This window comes from Cibotium barometz, chromosome 15, assembly GCF_041138505.1.
Source record: "Cibotium barometz isolate CiBa-2024 chromosome 15, ASM4113850v1, whole genome shotgun sequence".
Classification (NCBI taxonomy): Eukaryota; Viridiplantae; Streptophyta; class Polypodiopsida; order Cyatheales; family Cibotiaceae; genus Cibotium; species Cibotium barometz.
In genome coordinates, this window is record NC_141060.1 from 37,488,670 (window position 1) to 37,510,983 (window position 22,314).

The 22,314-nt window shown below is 47.2% G+C and overlaps 1 protein-coding gene across 4 annotated transcripts in view; it reads right to left on the reverse strand.

Moving 5' to 3' along the window:
- UGLYAH (ureidoglycine aminohydrolase) overlaps positions 1-22,314 on the reverse strand; it is a 123,562-nt gene that overhangs the window by 4,490 nt on the left and 96,758 nt on the right. For 2 of the 4 annotated variants that reach the window (XR_015267553.1, XM_086809606.1), the window contains one exon: positions 19,291-19,365. Coding sequence is in view for 3 of the 4 variants with exons in the window: in XM_086809606.1 (XP_086665732.1) it covers positions 19,291-19,365 (75 nt within the window). In the remaining variant the exon portion in view is untranslated. The remainder of the gene's footprint in view (positions 1-19,290; positions 19,366-22,314) is intronic. The other 2 variants (XM_086809609.1, XM_086809608.1) reach the window with 1 other exon arrangement.

A 22,314-nucleotide genomic window follows, 5' to 3' on the forward strand; every position in this document is an offset into this window, starting at 1 on the left:
AGCCACTGTTTCTATTAGGTCAAATATATATAGAGAGAGACTCTCAAAGCAATAGAGGTCTCACATATGTAGAAAACTAAAAACAGTGGAAAAACAAATCCAGATGAGACTGATCTAATTGTTGTAGCTGATAGCAATCATGTAGAAATTGTGGCAACGATTGACGGAAATACTGATACTTGTCAATCGGGGTGGACTAGAATAGCAGTTGATTATGAGCAATCCAAACTGTCCAGAGAGCCTAAAATCGCATCCATATTGCAAATCTCTGGTCATATTTGTCAAATATCCAAAAATACTAACAGAAATGTGCACTTGGAAATCCGGCATTCAAGCATCCAGATAAATGAAGCAAGAAATCTTGTGTTTCAAGCATAGTTGCAAACATTCGCGAATGCATGGTGTTGCAAACGTTTGCAAACGTTTGCAGTTTGCATCCCTTTGCAAACTTGACCTGCAATTTCAAGTTTCAAGCTTTCAAGTTTTTCATTGTGTTTTCAAGCATTGACTTTGAACATTCTATTTATGCCCAAAAAAATTATTTTTTTAACCTACCACGAATGCGAATGCATCCACCCTCAATGCATTCTTTTGCAAACTCGGCATTCTCGAATGCGAATGCACGAATGCAAAGAATGCTTGCAACTATGGTTTCAAGGCAGTGCCACAACAAGAAATGAATGGTCTCGTTCAAGCAAGAACATCTTGGACAATAAGCAGAAGCAATCTTTCTTTTTTGCCAAAATGCTACCAACAGGAAGTACTCTTGCATGCATCGCCAAAAGAAGACTCTCTGTTTGAGAGGTAACCTGCTTTTCCATAGCCTTTGCAAAGTTATTTTCCACCATATCGCTCTCTTATTCATATTCCATATTTCCATTCTGGAACTCGGTTGTTTTGACCATATTAAAAGCGACAAGAACAACTAAATGTAAGCCATAAGAATGGACTGCACAATTTTGAAGTGGCAAAGTAGATAAGTGCCCGTAATCCAACTTGGCTTAGTCTCTGCATGACCCAATCAGTGGCAGTTCGATGAGACGTATTCCAGCCTAGTGGATATCCCAAGTGTCGAACAATGTCAGTGGGCTGAATAATCTATCCCGGCCATAAAAGGCTATGCCACTCCATCTCCTTCAATGGCAGTAATTTTGATTTCTGAAACTTATGAACAAGCTTGCTGCCGCTCCAAAGAGCTCAAGAGCTTGCATAAATACTTTAAGATCATTTCGTGTTTTCTTAGGGAAGAAAAAAGAGCCATCAGCATACAATTGAGCAACCAAAGCACACCCATTTGGTAATTGCAACCCATGTAACTGCCCAATATTAGTGAGTTTTTCCATATAGAGCAGCAAGGATGAGTGGCGATTGCATACAATAAAGCACTTGCAGTTTGTCTAATAGATTTCCCCATACACTTTTAGAGGACAGTCCTTTGCCCAATATACACTATGCCATATTGTCTTCATAAAGCCAGTAAGACAATTTTTGCCCAAACCCAAGCTTTGTCATGACTACAGCAATGCAATCCCATTGAATAGTGTCAAATGCCTTTGCTACATCAACTTGCAATAAAAACTAATTTTGCCCTCTATATTTTGCATATTCTATGCCCACATAGGCATTACAGATATTATCAGTGATCTGTCGTCTGGGAACAAATCCATACTGTGCACAATGGTGGCCTCTATTCAAAATCTTTTTGAGTCTGTCAGTGAGCATTTTTGTGATCACTTTATAGAATACTAGCATCAAAGTAATCAGTTGCCAATTGGATAAATTTGGACATAGCTGTTTTTTGGGCACCAGTTTGACAAGCCCCTCTTGCCAAGAGGATGGCATAATTTCTTGCAACCATGATTGATTAATCATAAGCACAGGGAGTGCGCAAGTATTTCCCAAAATTAGAGAAAGAATTCTACAGTCAAGCTGTCCCAACCTAGAGACTTCCATCGGCCTAAAGATTTAATAGCATCACTGAGCTCTAAAGCTGAGAAAGGAAGTTCAAGGTCTCGTGCTTCCTGTGCATCCACATAATTGACACCACCTCAGAGAGGAGCTCAAGACAAGCACTAGGAACACTAGCTGTCAACAACGGAGCTCGTGAAGCAAAAGAATGCTGAAAATAAGCAATGCATTCTTGTTCTAATTACATAAGATTTTGTGTCCATTCATTAGTTTGCATTTGAACTCATTAAATGCATTGCTTGCGCCATGTTGAATGAAGGAAGCTTTGAAGGAGCAACCCATGTCCAACAGGGGTTTTTGTTGTGACTGAATTGTCCATTTTTTGCAACTTTCGTTGATAATTTTTTACCAATTCATGCTGGGCATAATTCATCTGCATTTCTTCATGGGGCGATAACAAATGAACATGGCTAAGCTCTTCAAGAGCTTGCAATTGATTTTTCAGCCCAACAACTCGATGTCTTTCTTCTCCTAAGTACCATTTTCCATAGTCTGCTATTACCCCTTGTATTTGCATTGCAAAATGATGCCAAGCAATGGGTATGTCCTCATACATTTCAGCTTTTAGGGAATCCACAATAGCATACACCCTTTCTTCAAACAGAGGGTGAGTGAGATAACTGTTATTTACCATACAAAGTCATTTGGTAGGCAATCGTATATCATTTGGGAGCATCCAAATAAAGACCCAGCCATAAAGGAGCCCCAGCCATAAGGGAGCATGATCGAAGAGTCCCAAGGAATAGTCAACCCACATACGGCATGCATGAGTTTCGCCATGATCAACATTTATAATATACCAACGATCCAAATGAGCACGATAATCAGCAAGAGCATTGTGATGGAATGTAAACCCTTTTACATTCGAACAAGTTTCTTTCCACATATCTATTGCATTCAAACGACATAATGCATTTGTCCATGAGAACCTCATAGCTGCAATCATGTGAGAGTGTCCACGAGTATTGCCCTCTTGTGATGGTGAATTATTAAAATCCCCACATTAAAAAGCATTAGTCATCCATGGATGCTACATAAGTTTTTGCCAGAGCAAGGCACAGTTAGCAGATACCAAAGGAGTATAAACCGATGCAATTTTTTTTTAAAATACCCATTTAAAATGCATTGTACAATGATCACTCTACCATCTGGATCATTATAAGCCACTACCCTGTGTAAAGCATGCTGTATAAGTACACAAACACCAGAAAAAGTAGTCAAGCCTGCATAATATACATCATAGTCAATGCACTACACAATTGCGCAGAGCACCAGTCGAGCTCGAGCAGGAGTTCCCCCCTACTGCTGCATGCTTGTTCCCTTCAAGTCTCCCCCATCCCTTCCGCCTTCACTGCATTCCCCCTTGCTCTCGTGCTGCCTTCCACCCCCCCCCCTCCTGCTCATTGCCCACTTGTGCGCTTGGCGTGGCTTACAATGCGCCCCCCAAGATAGAGAGGCCTCAGATTCTCATGCTCTCATGGATGATCCGCACATGACATTTGTCCGAGCGGAGTTTGCCGCACCTCCTATGCTAGTAGAGGCCCTCTTCCAGACGATCTGCTTCATACAGAGGATCAGAGATATGCCATCAGATCTACTCTCACATAGAGCTTCTGAGGCATCCAGGCAGCTCACAGAGAGTGGAGATAGGAGATCATGTTATTCACAGATGATACAGTGGCTCACTCAGCATGGTCTCGACATAGATCACCTGCCTCCCTTCCAGTATGATATACATGCACCCAGATCTCTCACAGTGAGAGGAACAGAGTCCTTCGGCAAGATTTATGGCAGCGATACACTCAGGAGACTTGGATTACACCCAGTCAGCCTCTACTGCCGAAGATGCTATACTACAGAGATCAGTTTATGCATATCTCAACGGATGGATTCATTCAGCGACCCGGATATATGGATGTGTACATGCCTCACAGTGCCCGAGTGGCGATTGACCAACTCAGAGTGTCATCACACCAGCTTGAGATTGAGCCAAGTAGGGCAGCACGGATCCCCAGAGCAGAGAGGATATGCAGACTATGCCAAGAGGAGGTTGAGAGTGAGGAGTATTATGTATGCAGATGCAGAGCATAAAGTGACATCAGAGAGGATATGCAGACTATGCCAAGAGGAGGTTGAGAGTGAGGAGTATTATGTATGCAGATGCAGAGCATATAGTGACATTAGAGAGAGATACAGCACCATCTTCAGTGGACATCCCACACTCCGCCAGATCATGGAATCTGCAGACCAACGCAGATTTGGCCAGTTCTTGCTAGACACACAGCGCCACACAGAGGCACTGATACGGACTCATACCAGAGGGAGAGGTGCTCACTGATTTCTTCCATAGATCTATCCCAGTGCCTACCCTGACACAAGAGGGGGTTACACTTCATCACGTTGCAGACCTCCGAGCCAGACGGAGACCGAGAGCACCAGGCTACCAGACTCCCAGACTACATCAGAGGGAGATCACAGAGATATGGGCTCGACATCAGCACCATATCCACGAGCCGCTAGCTCACTTACACTCACACATGGAGATCATGCTCCGAGGGATTTTTTGCCTCGCCATCGCCTATGTATCACATATTTACACCCCCATTATGGTACTGGTTGGAGCTAGACAGATCTACATTGCATTCTTGTATACCCTATGCATATAGGTTGCATACTGAGCCTCTAGCAGTAGTTCGGCCTCTAGTAGACGTTAATACAACTTTCATTCTCTCTCTCTCACACCCCACGCTTAATCATCGCCCCCCCCAGTCCCACCCCCTGTCTCTACCCTACCCTAATCTGTGTCGCCTCCCAACTTTCCTTTGCTTGCCGCCTTCTGAGCCCACTTCCCTCCTCCTCCCTCACTTCTCCACCACCCCCAACTCCTATGTGCTTGTGCCTGCTTCCCTCCCCCCCCCCCTCCCTTTCCCCCCTTCCAAGTCAGGTGCTTGTCGCTTTTGGGGTTTCTATCCGTGGCAAGTTTCGGCATCTTCTAGTCTTGAACCCCTAGAAGGACTCCATGGCTCCATCATCCCTGATCGAGGCCGCCGTCCCTTGCCTCTTCTTTTCTAAAGAGGATCTCCAGCTCCTTGCTTCGACACTGCTTCCTTAGAGGCCTCCACCTTGGTATGCAAGATTGTGTGCACGGGTTTGACCTGCTATCCGACCCTTGGGTTGGCGAGCTTTCCTATGACAATCTGCTTTCTAGGTCTAGGAAGGAATACGTTCCTCTTCTCCGGGTGACAGGTGGTGCTATTGAGAGGATGATGGAATCCCCCCCCCCCCCCCCCCCCCCCCCCCCCGACCTCCGCTTCGGTTCTTTCATGGACGGCTGGGATTCCATCCCTTCGTATTTGCATTGCCTCCACAGACTCGATGCCTCGCACCATTTCACTCCCTATTCTAGGGGGGGGGGGGGGGGGGGGGGGGGGGATGGGGACCCGATTTTGCACAAAGTTGAGTACTCTAGCGTTCTAGGCCAATGTTTCATCTATCGCTAGGTGGGACACCTCGCTAGAGTATGGGACCAATGATCTTCTCCTTCCCACTGAGTGCAGCACAAGGGACGGACTAGAGCACGGAGTCATATAGGGGAAGGCCATAGAGGTTTCGCATCATCTGCACGACTTGTGTATCGTTGTTGTCCCCCGCCCCCCTTGCAAGACTCTAGTTTAGACCCTCACCAACAGGGGGTGGGAAGGACACAGGCTCCCATGTACCAGAGCACCAAGCCCCGGTTGAGACTGACGCAGGAGAGTGGCAGACCACTCGCTCGAGGCGGAAATGCCGGCCGACATCAAGAGCTGACTGGCATTGGCACGCGCGTCAGGCTAGTAGGATCCAGGAGGATACGCTTGTGTCAAAGAACCGTTTTGAGCATTTATCCCAATAGCTCCCCGACAATGATGGGCCGCCCACTTCTCTTGAGAGAGTGAAATGAAGCTACCATGAGGATCACGAATTACTTGAATGCCAAGAAAGTAAGAAATGGGACCATTATCAGTGATAGGAAACTCCCCCCTAAACATATTTTTGGATAAAATCAGGATATGCTCATTAGATGCAAGAATGGGAATGTCGTCAACATAAAGACCAATGATAGCCCACCCATGATGATTGTGCAAAACATAAAGGTTATGATCAGTGAGCAATCTGCGCCATCCCCAAGAGATAAGGGCGTCATGCATTCGGCGGTACCATTGCCGAGGGGATTGCTTCAAGCCATATATGAGGCGTTGAAGCTTGTAAATAAATTGGGGATGAGAGAGAGAGAGAAAATAAGGGGGCTGATGCATATAAATGTCCTCATCAAGCTTACCATGAAGAAATGCAGTTTTGATGTCTATGTGATGAAGAGGAAGATTATTATCATGCACGGCAATGGCAACGATCAAATGAAAGGATACCATACCTAAGACGCATGAGAAAGTGTCGGTGTAGTCAACACCATGTTATTGAGTGAAGCCGCGAGCAACAAGTCTTGCCTTGAATAGATCCAGACTCCCATCAGCCTTGTATTTTTTCTTGAGGAGCCATTTACACCCAATGATATTGCGATGAGGTGGTGGCGGTATAAGAATCCAAGTGCCTTGCTCCATGAGCACCTCCATTTCTTGTGTCATGGCATCGATCCATTCCACAAAGTGAGAACTAGAAAGTGCCTCATCGACCGTAGGACTTTGAGGATCGTCAAGGAGATCCGGAGGATGTGAATCCACACCTTCAGTTTGTAAAAGAGCCGAGAAGCACGTGGAGTTGTAGATGTCAGCAAGACTGCGGGTGCGGCCTTGAGGTGGGGATTCACCATCATCCAGGAGGCTATTGGAGGTGGTGTGATCGGAAGAAGGCAAAGGAGTAGTGTTAGAACCAGGGGCGGGTGAGACTGAGGGAGATATAGATGAAGATAGGTAGATTGGCCGGTCAATAGTGAAGCCGGGGGGAAGAGAGGCAGTGGATGGGAACTGTGCATGATGGGAGAGGGAGGTATGAAGAGAGAAGTGGGACAGAGAGTTGGCTGAGGTAGCCATTGTAGAAGGGAACGCAAGGGGACAAGGGAGAGAACAAGAGCGCGGGGAATGGGAGGAGTGCGCAGGAGATAGAGCAAGAGGAGAGGCAGTATGCGCAGAGAGCACAAGGGTTCGAGAAATAGATGGAGGAGTGCATTTCGGCACTGGAGTTGGTGAAGATGACTGTCGACCATGCAGGGCGCAGGAAGGAAAGCATGATTGTAGGTGTGACAATGGAGATGAGAGGCGACCATGCGAAGCCGAGGAGGTGCATGTCGTAGGTGAGGAATGGCGGGCATGCAGAGCCGAGGGACTGCATATGGAAGGCGGCGGAGTGAAGTGCGAGCTCGAGTGAGGAGGGGGTGTGGAGGTAGAGCTAGGCGATGCAAGGTGTGAGGCAGGTAGTATGGCGATGGAGTGAGCATGGCGGCCAGTGAGCAAGTCACCATGCAGATCAATGTGGTAAGTAGGGGAGTCTGCCAAAACAGAAAGGGACGGTGAACTGGGAGTGGAAGTTGGAGAGGCAATGTTGAAAAGGTTGGGATGGGTTGGTGAAGGGTGATGTGCCAGGTGGGGCTGCATATGAGAAAGCCGCCGACCCAACCTAGGCGGTGTGGGGAGTAGGGGCGGAAGATGCGCAGGGGCGCTTTGCTTAGCGCACGGAGAAGGTGAACCACACAAGGGGGAAGGCACCCGACGACAAGGTACCGAGCACGGGGAGGTGATGGAAAAATTGGTTGGTGAAGCCGTGGACGGGGAGAAAGTGGATGCCCAGCTGGTGAGAGCACTTTCGTTGAAAATGATGGAACGACTGAAGGAGAAGTGGCAGCTCTTGGGATGATGTAGGCGGTATGCCTTGTTACCAAACCGATCACCATAGCCCACAAAAATTGCTTTGGAAGCCTTTGCACAGCGAACTTGGCTTGAGGACCAGTGTTGAGCGGATATGAAGGTGCTCCAAAAATTCGAAGATGAGCGAGATTTGGAGAATGACCATACCAAAGAGAGTATGGGGTGCTCCCATGAAGTGTCGAGGTAGTGCATCGATTTTGGAGATAGCCCGCGGTGGCGGCGGCCTCCTCCCAATAAGCACGAGAGACACGTGCCACAGCATAGAGCGAGCAGCTTCCACAAGGGTCCGATTCTTTCTTTCTGCCACCCCATTTTGTTGTGGATAATCCAAAATAGTGAATTCATGGCGTATGCCATGTGCAAGGCAATGCTCCTTGAAAGCATTGGAAACTCCACCTGCTCTTGAAAAGATGTAAATTTGATGAATGTAGATGATTTTTCACAGAGAAAATAAGCATATGTGTACCTTCTTGTAAAATCATCAATGAATAAAAGCATGTATTTATTGCCTGTGAGAGAGGTGGTTTGCATAGGACCACACAAATCTGTGTGAATTAATGCAAGAGGCTCAGAAGTCCGTGAAGTTGATTTTGGGAAAGGAAAATGTTTGGCTTTGCCAACAACACATCCTTCACAAAAGCTAATGGGTGTGATTTCCTTGGGAAGCCCAAGCCAAGTCGATAGTGTGCCACAATAGTGTTTCTTCTTCCGCAGGGGTGTTGATGGTTGTAGAGAGGGCTTTTGCTGATAAGGATGTAGTGCCAAGAGGGTAAAGCTTACCATCTTTGGGGCACACCAAAGTAATCTTCTTGCCATGAGTATCTATGGCTTGAATATGATAGCCGTCTTTGAGAAATTTGAACTCAAGACCTTGGTCGGCAAGCTCACTGATAGAAATGAGGTTCTTCTTTAGGCATGGGACATAATAAACCTTCTTAACCAAGGTAGTTTTGCCATTAGGGAGTGTGAGGACAACTTCACCATGGTTGTTAGCTTGCTGTAAGCTATCATCTCCTAGACAAACATCTAAGGGTTTGTGGAGAGGAGTGAAATTAGATAGCCAAGAGAGATTGAAGGTCATATGGTCAGTTGCACCGGTATCTAAGTACCAGATAGTAGAAGGAGGAGTATTATAAGAGATACTAGTGGCAAATAGCTAAAGAGGATAATCATGAGAAGTAAGAGGATTATAGAAAGTAGGAGAAGTAGTTTGATTACCTACTTGAACCTCAGTGAAATGAGCTCTACCAAATGGCCTTTTGTGATTCTTGTGATGATTGTTGTGGGAGAGAGCCCTTTGCTTGGTGCGGCACTCCTTTTCTTCACGCCCATGGCGGTGGCAGTATGTGCATTGCACATTGGAGTAAGGGGTATTGCGAGCATGAGCATGTTTGTGAGGTCCCCCCCTTAGGATTGACGTGATGATGCTGCTGGGAGTGGTGAAAACCACTTTTGTGATGACCATGCTTGTGAGCATTGAGAGAAGTGGCTAAAGCCACTGTTTTGGTGGTGGAGTGGGATGTATGATCCCGTAAGGCCTCCTCTTGTTGAATTTTGGCCACCAAGCTTTGGAGCTCGAGCTCCGTTGTTACTGGCACCTAGAAAATGAAACTGGAACTGGAATATAGCCAGGGGGGGTACGCTATGGAGGTGAGTGGAATATAGTGAGGATATAATATCATGTGGGACGGAGGGGTACACTATGGAGGTGCCTCCATCTCATAATATGTGCCGCATCGGACACTGGCGGATCTCCTCAATATCCTCTGTGGTCAGCACCCTGACTGGGTGTCCCGCATGCCTCGCAAGAATAATCCGAATCTGCCGCTGCAACCTCCGTCTATGCTAGGATGCCCCCCGAGAGAGAGAGAGAGAGAGAGAGAGAGAGAGAGAGAGAGAGAAGAGAAGGAGATAGACTAGAAAGCAATCACTTGATGTATTTCAAATCATGTCAAATGTTTACAATGGATTGGCACTTTATACAAGATTAGGTCACTATATATGGAAGTGACCATTAACAAGTGACTGTTGCATTCTAGATTGAAAATAGAAATATGCTTCCTAGAATATTTCCTAGATTCATGCATGGAATAAAGGGTAATTCAAATGGACACCTTGCATTAATTGCTAGCATCCCCCCTTAAGGCAAGAGGTGGACATTTGAACATACTACAATTTAATGAGATACTATATATGTATGTATATATAAGTATGTGTATATAAGTATGTATATATATACATAGTGCATACATACATATATACGTATATTTAAACGATCTTTCGTTGCACTGGATTTGTCCATTCGAAACCTTCGAAACGTAAGAAATGTATGTATGTGTATATACATACGTATATATACGTATGTAATATGTATGTATGTATATATATAATTTTTCAAAACCTATGGTTTTTTTAGCGACGGACGAAACCTTCGAAATCTCAAAACCTTGAAATGTTTCTTGTGACTATAGTTCATACCCCTGGTCTTCGCACTCATATATCTTATAAAGATCAACAGTTCTCGTTTATGGTTCAAAAGGCCACATTTCAACAAGACTTCATTGTCTCGCCTCTTTTGGGGTGTGAATTGATTCTCGGCATTCAATGATTCAAGGATTATCCACTCAATCCTGATTGGAGGCAGCACACTTTCACTATTGTTGATGGTGTTCCTGAGCCTCTCATGATTGGCGGGGATAGGAGCATTCCAGGTATTCCACTCATCTCATGCATCCAAGCCCAATGAGATATCAGAAAAGGAGCCAAGTGCGTGTTGATTTATGTCCGTAGCCAACACTCTATTGTTCAGTCAGTAACCCCTTTGAAGCTAAAGCTAGATGGTCTTCTAGCACAATTTCAAGACATCATAGCTCAAGGTCAAGAGCAAGTTTCCACAAAACCCAGGACGACTGGCAGGGAGTCCACACAGAGACAGATTACTGACTTCTTTAGAGGGACTATCCGGGAGGACACATAGCCGACAGCCCAGCAGTGGGCACCCCGTGGGACTCTAGTTGAGAGAGCTATCCAGTTGGGTAGATCTAGACGCCCGAGGATTCGCGGATCCTCACATTGGAGACGGTGCCTACAGTGGAGGATTCAGAGCATCATTGCGAGGCATCGGGCTCGTCCGACCAGGCATCTCACTGCAGAGACCCATGCTAGAGCTCCTAGGATGATTACGACTCCAGCCATATACTGTTGTACTCATTGTCACTTTTGTACTCCCCCATATTCATATATTCAGGTATCCATGTACTCATGTACCCCATTTCAACTAGTAGCATTAGCTTCCCCCCTACTGATGTATTGTGGGGCTGTCTCTTATCTTTTCCAAACAGTGTATCAGATGTCACACTTTGGTCTCATAGGTCACTTTGGCCTTTTGAAGACGTTAATATAACATTTCATTTCATTTCTCTCTCTCTCTCTCTCTCTCTCTCTCTCTCTCTCTCTCTCTCTCTCTCTCTCTCTCTCTCTCTCTCTCTCTCTCTCTCTCACATTTAGTTGTTCTCTTTGATGAGACACCAACTTCAAATGTACTCTCAGTTTTGGTCTCATAGGCCATTATGGCCTCTTAGAGACGTTAATATATCATTTCATTTCATTTCATCTCTCTCTCTCTCTCTCTCTCTCTCTCTCTCTCTCTCTCACCTATAATGAGTCATGCAATGAAGTGCGCTCGCCTATTGAGATGACCTGTGCGCACCCACTCATCCTTGCTCAGGCCCCCAAGGCAACAACTAGTAGGGGAAAACATGTCTCAACCCCTGGAGGGGGAACAAGATGGTGAGACAACCTTTCAAACCCCCACGAAGGCACCAAATGCCTACCGCAGAGAACTGAGGAAAGGAATCATGTCCCCTGGCTTACGAAGGATTACGAAGATGGCAACGAGATGAGGCCCTTTCTCAGGAGATACAGCTTCACATAAGGACAGAGATGAACACCATGCGACAGGAGCTTGAAAAGGAATGGACCGAGCAGATGCATGCCCAAAGGAAAGTGATATACGAAACACTGAAGGAAGAGATATATGTCCAATTGAAGGGAGAAATGCAAGCCCAAGTACGGGTTGAGATGGAATTAGCCCAAGCCTTGATACACACGGAAATGAAAAAAGAGATGCAGAAATGGAAGGATGACATGCTCCGAGAGATTGGCACAACAGTTGCATCGTACGAAGGCACTTTGAAGACATGTATGGCTGACCGCGAAAAAGACATCACAGAAATGCAAAACACTTTGGAATCATGTAAGGCAAAAGTGGCTGCAGGTGAGAAGGAAATGCATTCATGGGCTGAAATTGCCAGTGCCACAAAGAAACAAATTGAGGAAGTCAACCCATGGATTGAAGTAGTAAAAAAATAGAAGGATACACCAGTCAATAAAGTAGAGGTGATGAATGCTACATTGGAAGAGGAAGCCAAGAGACGGGCACATGCCTTACATGTACGTGTAGTTGCGTGGGAAGATAAGGGAAATCCCCAAGAGGATGCAAAAGCTCTTGCAACAAAAATTGAAGCCACTGATGTACCCATTACCGAAGCATGGCGAGTAGGCAAAGATGAAACCAGGGCGAAGATATTGATCATCAGGTTTGGTGACTTGGAGAAGAAGAAGGCCTTCCTCTCCAAAAGGATGGCCCTTAAGGGGGAAAAGATTTATTTGGATGAGGACCTTACACCGGAAGGAACACATGCCGCGTGTGCTTGAGGCAAGGAAAGAGGGGAAATGGGCGGTATATAGAGATGGCCGAGTCATCATTACGGAGAGGAGGCCCGCTTGACGGTGCGCGGCCTATGAGACCTTGTGATTCATGGTGTGGAATTGCAATGGAGCCCTTAGAACAGATGCAGGATACTTTCAGACACAGTGATATTGCTATGTATACGGAGACCATCAATGCACAAACAAGAGGCTTCCTGGCGTATGGGGTTATAGATGGGAATCAGTTTTCCGCCCTCAGCCACGCACAGTGGGAGGTACCAGAGGATCTGGAGGAGTGGCAATACTTTACACGGAGGAGCTTCGTGTGACAAAATACATGTGGTACATAGAGATGCAGATGCGAGGTACATGTGGGTCCGAATATGCAGAGAGGGGCTCCGCGAGCTATATGTGGCGGTATGCTACTTTCCCCCAGCCCACTCCAGGTTTGCATCATCAGGAGAGTCGCCCTATATAATGATATCATGAGGTTTGCTAGCATGGGAGACATATTACTATTGGGAGACTTTAATGCACGTACAGGCACAGAGCAAACAGAGCTGTATGATACTCAAGAGGATATGTACCAGGAGATCACGGCAGAGGATGTAGGGTTGCAGAGATCAGCACAGGATGAGGGGGAGATTACAGATTATGGCAGGCATTTTCTCACACTTGGGAGTGCACATGGCTTGGTCATATACAATGGCTTATCGAGATGGCAAGGATCATATGCTCTTACACATTGGAACTCTAAAGGGGGAGTGAGCACAGTGGACTACTTGATGGGATCTCCTTCATTGATACCTGATGTGCAGGGTTTCACGATTTCCAATAGGCCCATTGGCATAGCAACCGATCATGCATACCTGAGCTTCACACTAGTAGATAGATCCCCGAGAGATGTGCCAACCACTCATCTACCTAGGTACCTGAGATATCAGTTTATACGTGAGACAGTTGGGGTTTACCGAGATGCAGTATCTGATGGCTTGTTCGCTTTAGACCCGCATAGCCCTCTGGACGAGATCACGAGAGGATTGGCAAGTGTACTACATGCATCCGCCTCATATGCGTTTCCTTGCACTATGATCCCTTCCACCCACCCCCGCAGCACTGCCCCACAGAACAGTTGGTATGATGATGAGTGTCGTGAGACACGAGCACAGCTACAGCGTGAGATTGACATTGGGTCTCACACGCATAGACAGCCTAGGATGATCTTTCGGCGCCTTGTGCGGAGGAAGAAACGAGCCTATCTGGCTAAGCTAGAGGGGGAGATCTACCAACTCTTCTTGGGGAAAGATAGCAAGAGGGCATGGAAGATGTTTCATGAGAGACAGCCTGGTACTCCCATTACTGCACCTGAGGCATGGCATACTTATGCTAGAGAGCTATATGATGCACTAGGACAGCCCCCCACCCCCCCTCCACTGGGAGCTAGACCGGCTAGCAGCACCTTTTTTACTATGCGGATGGTGCTAGATGCAATAGACAAGTTACAGAATGGAAAGGCACAGGATCATGATGGGCTAGTTGGAAAGCACTTCTCACTCATATGCACGAGACACTTTGGCTCCGCTCATCGTACATGTGTTTAATCGTGTCATTTGTGAGGGTTTCCCGACAAGCTAGACAGAGCATATCATTGTACCACTCTTTAAGAGTGGGGACCCCATGGTACAAGGCAACTACATGGCGATCATGATTGGTCATTACTTGGCCAAACTATATGGCTCTATATTGGAGTCGGAGCTGAGCCGATGGGCAGAGAGGCATGGTCATCGAGCACATGGACAAGCTGGCTTCAGGAGAGAATTTACTACCTTGGATCACATAGTGACACTTCGGGCACTTATTGAAGAGGGTAGGGCACAGAAGAGAAAGATATACTGCTGCTTTGTGGACTTCCGCAAAGCCTTCGATACCGTACCACGTGTCAAGCTTATGCACAGATTGCATGACATTGAGGTATCCGAGGATATGCAATGGGGGATATATGCTTTGTATGAGTCTGTGTGACAGGCAGAGTCCAAGCTCCAGGCGGACTATCTAATAGGGTGACCAGCACGATAGGGGTGAAGCAAGGATGCCCGCTATCGCCCACCCTCTTTGGACTGTACATTGATGCGGTCTCTGATTATGTAGACAGATTGGGAGGCCCAGGGGCATGCCTGGCAGGGGTGTTGATACCCATCTTGTTATATGCTGATGATATTGTTCTAATCTCAGACTCTCCGAAGGGATTACAGAGACACCTGGATGAACTACAAGCTTTATGTGCGGATAGAGATCTGACAATGAACCTTGGGAAAACCAAGGTTACGGTGTTTAACACCACACAGGCATGGGTGACGAGATCAGAGCCTCAGTTCGCTTTCCGAGGGGAGCCGGTAGAGTCCGTCGGGTCATATGTCTACTTGGGAGTTACTTTCACAGGACCGCGTTCCTCCCTGGAGGAGGCAGTAGTAGCTAGATTAGCTCGAGGGCATGCAGCCTTGGGGGCACTTGAGAGGCAGTGTGCACACATAAAGTTTTAGGAGCCACGCACCAAATTGTGGCTATTTGATACGCTTGTCACACTGACCCTCCTGTACGGAGCTCCAATTTGGGGACCCAATATACATCACAGATCTCAGAGAGGGACAGATGAGGGATGGAGGCAAATGGAGAGACCACTGATTATGATGATTGCCCGCATTATTCGGAGCAATTCAGCAGTACCACATGAGATTGTTTGAGCTGAGTTGGGTGCCCCACCAGTACCGAGGCCCTATTCCAGGCAGTTACCTTTTTACAGCGGCTATGGGAGCTCCCTCAGTAGAGGTACTCCCGATTGGCATTGACCTCATCCATGCAATTGGAGGACGATGGAGATACTCATTGCTGGTACGCTCAGATGAGATCATGGTTTGACCTACATGGTTTGCGGATAGAGGCACTACCACCCTTTCAGTACAGCTTGGATTGTCCATTTTTGGATCTCACCCGCTCAGAGCAAAACGGCGTGATCAGGATGGATATCATCAGAGTGGACACAGAGAGGACATGGACTAGCCCCCTTAAGCCCTTAGGCACAAAAATGGCTCATTACAAGAGCCATTTTCTACACCTTTCACCAGATGATTTTATCACCCACCCGACGTACATGGATGTACACCTATCACATGGGATACGTTGTGCCATTGGACAGATCCGAACCTCATCACACCAACTGCGGATTGAGATAGGGCAATATGTGCATCAAATCTTGGATGACCGCATTTGTCAGTTATGCTACCAGGAGGTAGAGACAGAGGAACACTACATTTGCCGATGTACAGTCTATTATGAGATCCGAGGGGGATATCACTGCCTCTTCCGAGAAGGTTTTGGGCCGTTACGCAAGGTCATGGAGTTTAAGGAGATCACAAAAGCCTAGGATTGTTTCTACTTGAGCTCACGAGACACAGAGAGACCCTCTTGGCAGACAGGAGGCCGAGCCATGACGTACCTAGACAGAGGACCCCGACAGATTTCTTCGGCACCGGGACCAGCACCAGCAACCCAACCCACACACCTCCTGATACCTCCTCCATTGGGCCATCAGGGCACCGACCATGCTCCCAGGGAGCCACCATTGATAGAGCAGTTATCTTATGTCGTGCTCGTCGGCCACGCCCACCAAGATCCCGACCATGGCATCCTCACCATCGCCAGATCAGAGCCATTATTGCTCGGCATCGGAGGCGTCTATCTCGCTTCTAACGACCTCTCCATTCTAGACAGCCCCATGGCAGAGATACTTGATCTAAGGAGAGGGTAACACTTCAACTGATCAGCATACATGGATCTACCTGATATACATTTTTTAGTATTTTCCAGTATTTTCTACTCGGTATCATCTCGGAGTCTTACAGTTCTGTTCTTATAACTGTAGGACAATTAGTTTATTGTACTTTTTAGTCTCATTTAGTTGTTCTCTTTGATGAGACACCAACTTCAGATGTACTCTCTGTTTTGGTCTCATAGGCCATTATGGCCTCTTAGAGACGTTAATATATCATTTCATTTCTCTCTCTCTCTCTCTCTCTCTCTCTCTCTCTCTCTCTCTCTCTCTCTCTCTCTCTTTTGCACGCGATCTCTAGTTACCTCTTCTTCTTCTCCTCCTCCTCCTCCTTCTCTCTTCCCCAATTTCTCACAAATTTCCCAATATTCCCAATTCCCTAAATTCTCAATTGCCCAATTTCTCACGAGTCACAACTCCACATCCTATTGCCGTTGCTCTAAGTCGTAAAGCCACAATTCAAAATTCGCAGGAGTCCATTGTGCTTATAGGAAAAAGATCTCAACAATATGGAGGTGCAATAGGAGGATTCTTTGAAATTCGGGACTCAGTATAGATTGGCCCTGTAGTCGAAATCGGGTCACTATACCATCCATGATGGCTGGTTATTTTACAAGAACCGACTGTGCATTCTCAGGGAAAAGCGACAGGCACTTCTTCATGATGCCCATGATTCTCGCTGGAGGTCATCATGGTATCAAAAGTACATTGGAGAAGCTTGAGCGGTCATTCTATTGCCCTAAAATGAGACAGGATGTCTTTACAACATATCTAAGCATGCCAGATATGCCAAAAAGTGAAGGTTTCTCATACGAAACACGCAACCTTTTGCCAATTCTTGAAGGCCCTTTTCAAGACATCAGTATGAACTTTGTTGGACCTCTTCTCGCTGCATTTGGATCTTGGAATACACAATGCATAACCATTGTGGACTGATTCAATAATTTTGCATGTTGATCTCGTGCAAGCAAACCGCCACAACCAAAGACGTCGCTCGCCTGTTCATCCACCCCATCGGTGGTTTGCCAAGGACAATAACATCAGACAGGGATCCCAAGTTTACTTCAAATTTTTGGAGACCATTATTCAACAACTTTGGGACCAAGATGCATTTGTCCAATGCATTCCATCCACAGACAGATGGCCAAACAGAAATCTGCAATTAGCTAATTTTGATGTTCTCAAATTGTATTGCCATGACACGCAGTCAAAGTGGGAGCATTATCTTCCTTTGGTTCAAGCCATCCTCAACAACATTCATTCATCTAGCATTGGTCACACTCCCGACCACCAAAACGTTTTCAGAGATCACTGAGTCTGTCAAGGAGCGCCTTGCCAAAGCACAAGAAGCATACACCAGGCAAGCCAACAAATCAAGACGAGATGTCAACTTTAAAGAAGAAGATTGAGTATATCTCCGGATAGAGATTAAGACAAGTGGACAAACATTGTCCCAAAATCTCCTTTCACATCTTCGAACCCTTTTCTATCATTAGAAAGATAAATGATGTCTCTATGAAGCTTAAGCTTCCAGATAGTTAGACTATGCATAATGTTTTCCATGTTTCTTGGTTGAAGCCCTACATTGGTCCAACTTTGCAGGATATTGTAGATGAGCAACAATTAGCCGTGGTAGACGAAGTCGAAGTTATTGAGCCTGAACAGATCTCAGTTTCCAGCATTAATCATCATTCGTCAAATCAGTCTACAGCAGTTCTCAAGCAGATACGTGTGCCTAGAGCCTCAGGTTTCCTATGCATACATTCAGCAGTCAGCACTTTACTGTGATACAGTTCCCAAGGGCTCCACGAAGAGCATTCTTAAGCATTCAGCCAGCATGTGTGCATCCCTCAGTTTTGGGTTTGCATAGTGGTCATCGAAGAGCTATTCAAGGGAGCTTGGACAGCATATGGTTCAGCCTGTGTTCGGTCTACTTTGTCCTTGCGTTTGGTAGACCTCAGCCATCATTCATACTCATTGTATAAAGTTCTCCAAAGAAATATACGCAAATACTCCTGCTTGTTGCAAGGGCGGGGGGGGGGTTGCTTTAGAGGGTAATTGGGACCCAATACTGTGTCGACTCTATTTTCTCTCTCCAAGTTCAGTGGATGCATAAACCCACAGGTTTAAAGAAGGCTTTGTTGCACGTTACAACGGTCAACCTACTGCATGCTAGAGTCCTCTTCTGGCAAAGCACAAATAACTCTCAAGCTCCACAGCCACCTCTACTTGCATTTTGACAATAACAAGATGGGGAAAATGATGTCACATCCTCGGCTGTGCTTGATCTCTAGCAGCGTGACAGAGTTCCATCATAAGCAGCTGTCAGTAGTAGTAGATTGCACTATCTAGCAAAAGATGGGGATCAATATAACATACGCCTTGTGCGTCGTAAGGCAGCTTAAGCAGATCTCTATCATTGCGCAGGCCCAGAATGGGGAATAAGTCTGTTAACTCTTCCTTCAGCCTTCGTTTAGAAGGATTCCCTAGTGTAAGTATCTACAAATAAGTCTGTTAACTCTTCCTTCAGCCTTCGTTTAGAAGGATTCCCTAGTGTAAGTATCTACATTCTAGTCTTCATATCCCTCTCGAGAAAAAGTTAAGTCCCTTCTTCTACTTGATGAAGTTTCAAAGTGCAGCAAAGTGGCGACTGGGGGATGGGAGACCACTGTCAAAGAGGGTGGTTCAGACAAATGCCTGGCCAGTTGTACCAACACCCCCGTCAAGGGTGCGGTGCCTTCACTCTATGTCTCAGCGTAGGGGTTTTGGCTGAAGCATAAGCCACTACACCAAATGGTGGTGAAGAGGCCAATGAGTGAATGATTGGTGCTTCAAAGGGACAACTTCAGACTCGTGGGTATGGAAGGGAGACAGAGGAGTTTCAGACACCACATATTTATAACAAAAAGGATAAAAATAAAAATAAACCTTTTCCTATAGATGGCATACCACTGGGGAACAAACGGTGCCATCCAAATAGCATCACCAGCCTGTACCGGGTACCTATTCCAAATGCACACCCAAGTGAGTTCAGAAATTCTCTTTAAACTTGTTAAAAATGCTCATTACACTAACATGTTTTTATGAAACCCATTGTGTTTAGCTCATGTATGTCTTACATATTTTCAGTGGGACCCGCGAAAGGTGTCAACTTACAAGCACTCATGATTTTACGACATACAGCAGACAATAAGTTTAAAAACAATACTCTCTTCCAACCATACTACTTAAACAATAGTGTCTTCACCTTCATATTTCATATTTAATACTACATAAATGTTCCTTATATTCAGTGCCCTAATGTATTTTGACAATCATAGTTGTCAAAATGGCCTGTTGCTCTGCACCCTCCTTGCTTGTGCACCTGTGCAGCAGCTCCTGCCCGTCATTCAACTCAAGCCCAACTCCTATCTGTCTGCCCATAACCCAGCCCCCCCCCTCTTTTCTGCGCATTTCTCCTCCTGCCCGCCTTTCACTTCGTCCCCCTCCTCTCTGCGCATTTGTCTCCTGCCCACCTTTCTTCTCCTGACTGCCATTCTCCTCACCCCCCTCCTCTGCGCTTTTCTTCTCCAGCCTGCCTCTTCCTCGTGTTCGCCGCCTCCTACTCTTGCCGACCTCCTAATCCTACTCGCCAGCTGTCTCCTCTCCGAATCAGGGGCTACAAGAGGCCGACGGGAATGCTTGGAGAGGCGGAGGGGAGGGGATGGTAGGCACGGAGGAAGAGGAAGGGACAAATGGAGCGACTGCGGGTAGAGTCAGAGGCGAGGATGCGAGAGGGGGGGGAAGAGGCAAGGGGGAGCGGGAAGGCAGAGAGGCTGGAGAGGGATGCTGCTGAGAGGTATCCATCAGAGGGGAAGGCTCGACGAAGCAAGGGTGGGCCCTGGGGTCAACCTGCTCCACTGGGCACCAGGAGAAGAAGTCACGACGAGGAATCAGCCGCCACGGGGGACCCTCTCCGTGATTGGAGGGGGCCCACCGTCTGCGGGCGGCGGGTGCCTGTGATAAGTGCTCGAAACGGTTCTCTGACATAATCGAATCCTCCTGCATGCTGCCAGCTTGACGCGCATGGCAGCGACACTCAGCTCTGGTGCTCGACCGACGACCGGGGTAGGGGCAACCCGTCCGCCACTCTCCGGCTGATGGGTCATCCATGGTCGGAACCTGGTGCTCCGTGGCCTGGGAACCTGCTCCTCCCTCGGCCCCCTGGTGAGGATCTGAGTGAGAAGTAGAAGCGGGAACCACCGGGGGCGACCTCATAGTCTGACACCGAGGGCAAGCTTTGGCCAAATGACCCATCTGTCTGCAAATAAAGAATTGCTTGGAAGGCCGGAATACTCCACTCACTACATAATGGGGTCGCCCCGAAGACTAGGAATAGATATCATGTGAGGCACAGAATCCGGCGAGGCAACTCAGATGCAGAGAGATGGAATCCCAACTGCTCGTGCGAAGGCTGAGGCAACGGTGGGGGGGGGATTCCATCACTCTTCCATGGCACCACCATCACCGGGAGAAGAGAAAGGTATTCCTTCCTGAGGCCTGAAAAGCAGACTCTCACGGGAAAGCCTGAAACTCCAGCTAATGGGTCGGATGCCGAGTTGAAGCCGTGCTGCCACCGTGCAAAGAAGGCCTGAGCCGTATGCAGTGCAACATGGCTCAACTGCATGTCAAGATCAGATGCCGCTGGTAGTCGAAATCAACCTGGTAGTAGCTGCGCCCCAAAGGATGAATATCTGTGATCTTTGCTGGCCCACCTAGGAGGCTAGCCTGAAGAAGATCTCTGGGTTGGCCATGCACGGGGCGGGTACCGCCAATCTTTGCATAACAGAGTGGAGGCCTCTAGGGATGTGAGTCGTAGCAAGAAGCCATAGGTCCGCTTCGGAGAACGAAAGGCAGGTAACGGCGGCCTCAACCGGGGGAGACGGAGCAGCTGCCATGGAGTCCTCTTGGGGCGAAGACCAGAAGAGGCCGAAGCTTGCCAAGAAAATGAAGAAACTGCCCACAAATTGAGGGCATTGCCGGATGAACAAGGATGGGCTAGAGATGGCAGTGAAGAAAGGAAAGGAAGGGGCGGAGGGCATAGAAAGGAAAAGAAAAAAAAGGGGGGGGGGGGGGGAGAGAGACGCATGCGGTGAAGGGCAAGGGGGCGGGCGCAGAAAGAAGGCAAAGGGTGGCGGACGGAGAGGGGGGCTACTGCAGTCGGGCAGGATTGGGGGGGCGGGCACTAGCGCAAAACGGGGAAAAGCAAACAATCCTAAACTCCAGCTTCATACATCAATACTACTTCCAATATCTTTCCAACTCATTATCATAATTTAAAGATGTATGACCTATATATCTAAATGTGTCCTAATACATCTTTGATCATGCTACATAGACTTGATGGTACCTATAAGATACTACTACACTTATACCAAAAGTACTTTTCTCCCACTTGGTTTTTTCCTTTTAGTCATCCAGGTTCCAAAGACCTTAGCTTTAGGATTTTTCAATAATCAATTCTCTTCATAAACAATCCTTGCTCTACAGTCTACAATAATCAAATATTGCATCAAAGTGGGTGCAGTCGGGCGGGGCAGGGGCGGATAAGAAGTTTCAAAAGAGAGGAGGGGCGCACGCAGGCAGGGGCGGAAAAGAGGGGGGGGGGGCGCAGGGGCGGGACACAGGCGCAATTAGGGGGAGAAGAGGGGGGCGCAAGAGGCGAAGGGAAAGAGACAGGGGGGGGGGGGGGGGGGGGGGGGCAGGCGGCGGAGCTAGGACAAGGGGGCGCCGACAGCGACGCAGAGCAGGAGGGGGGGAGAGCGCAGCTCGCTACTGCTGAATAATAATGATGTAATTGTTGCTTGATTATTTCAATGACAGTACGAGTATCTTTATAGGTTTACAAAGGTTGCCTCCTGACATCACTCCTTATGTCACTCTCACACAAATATCTGGATATTATTGTGACCC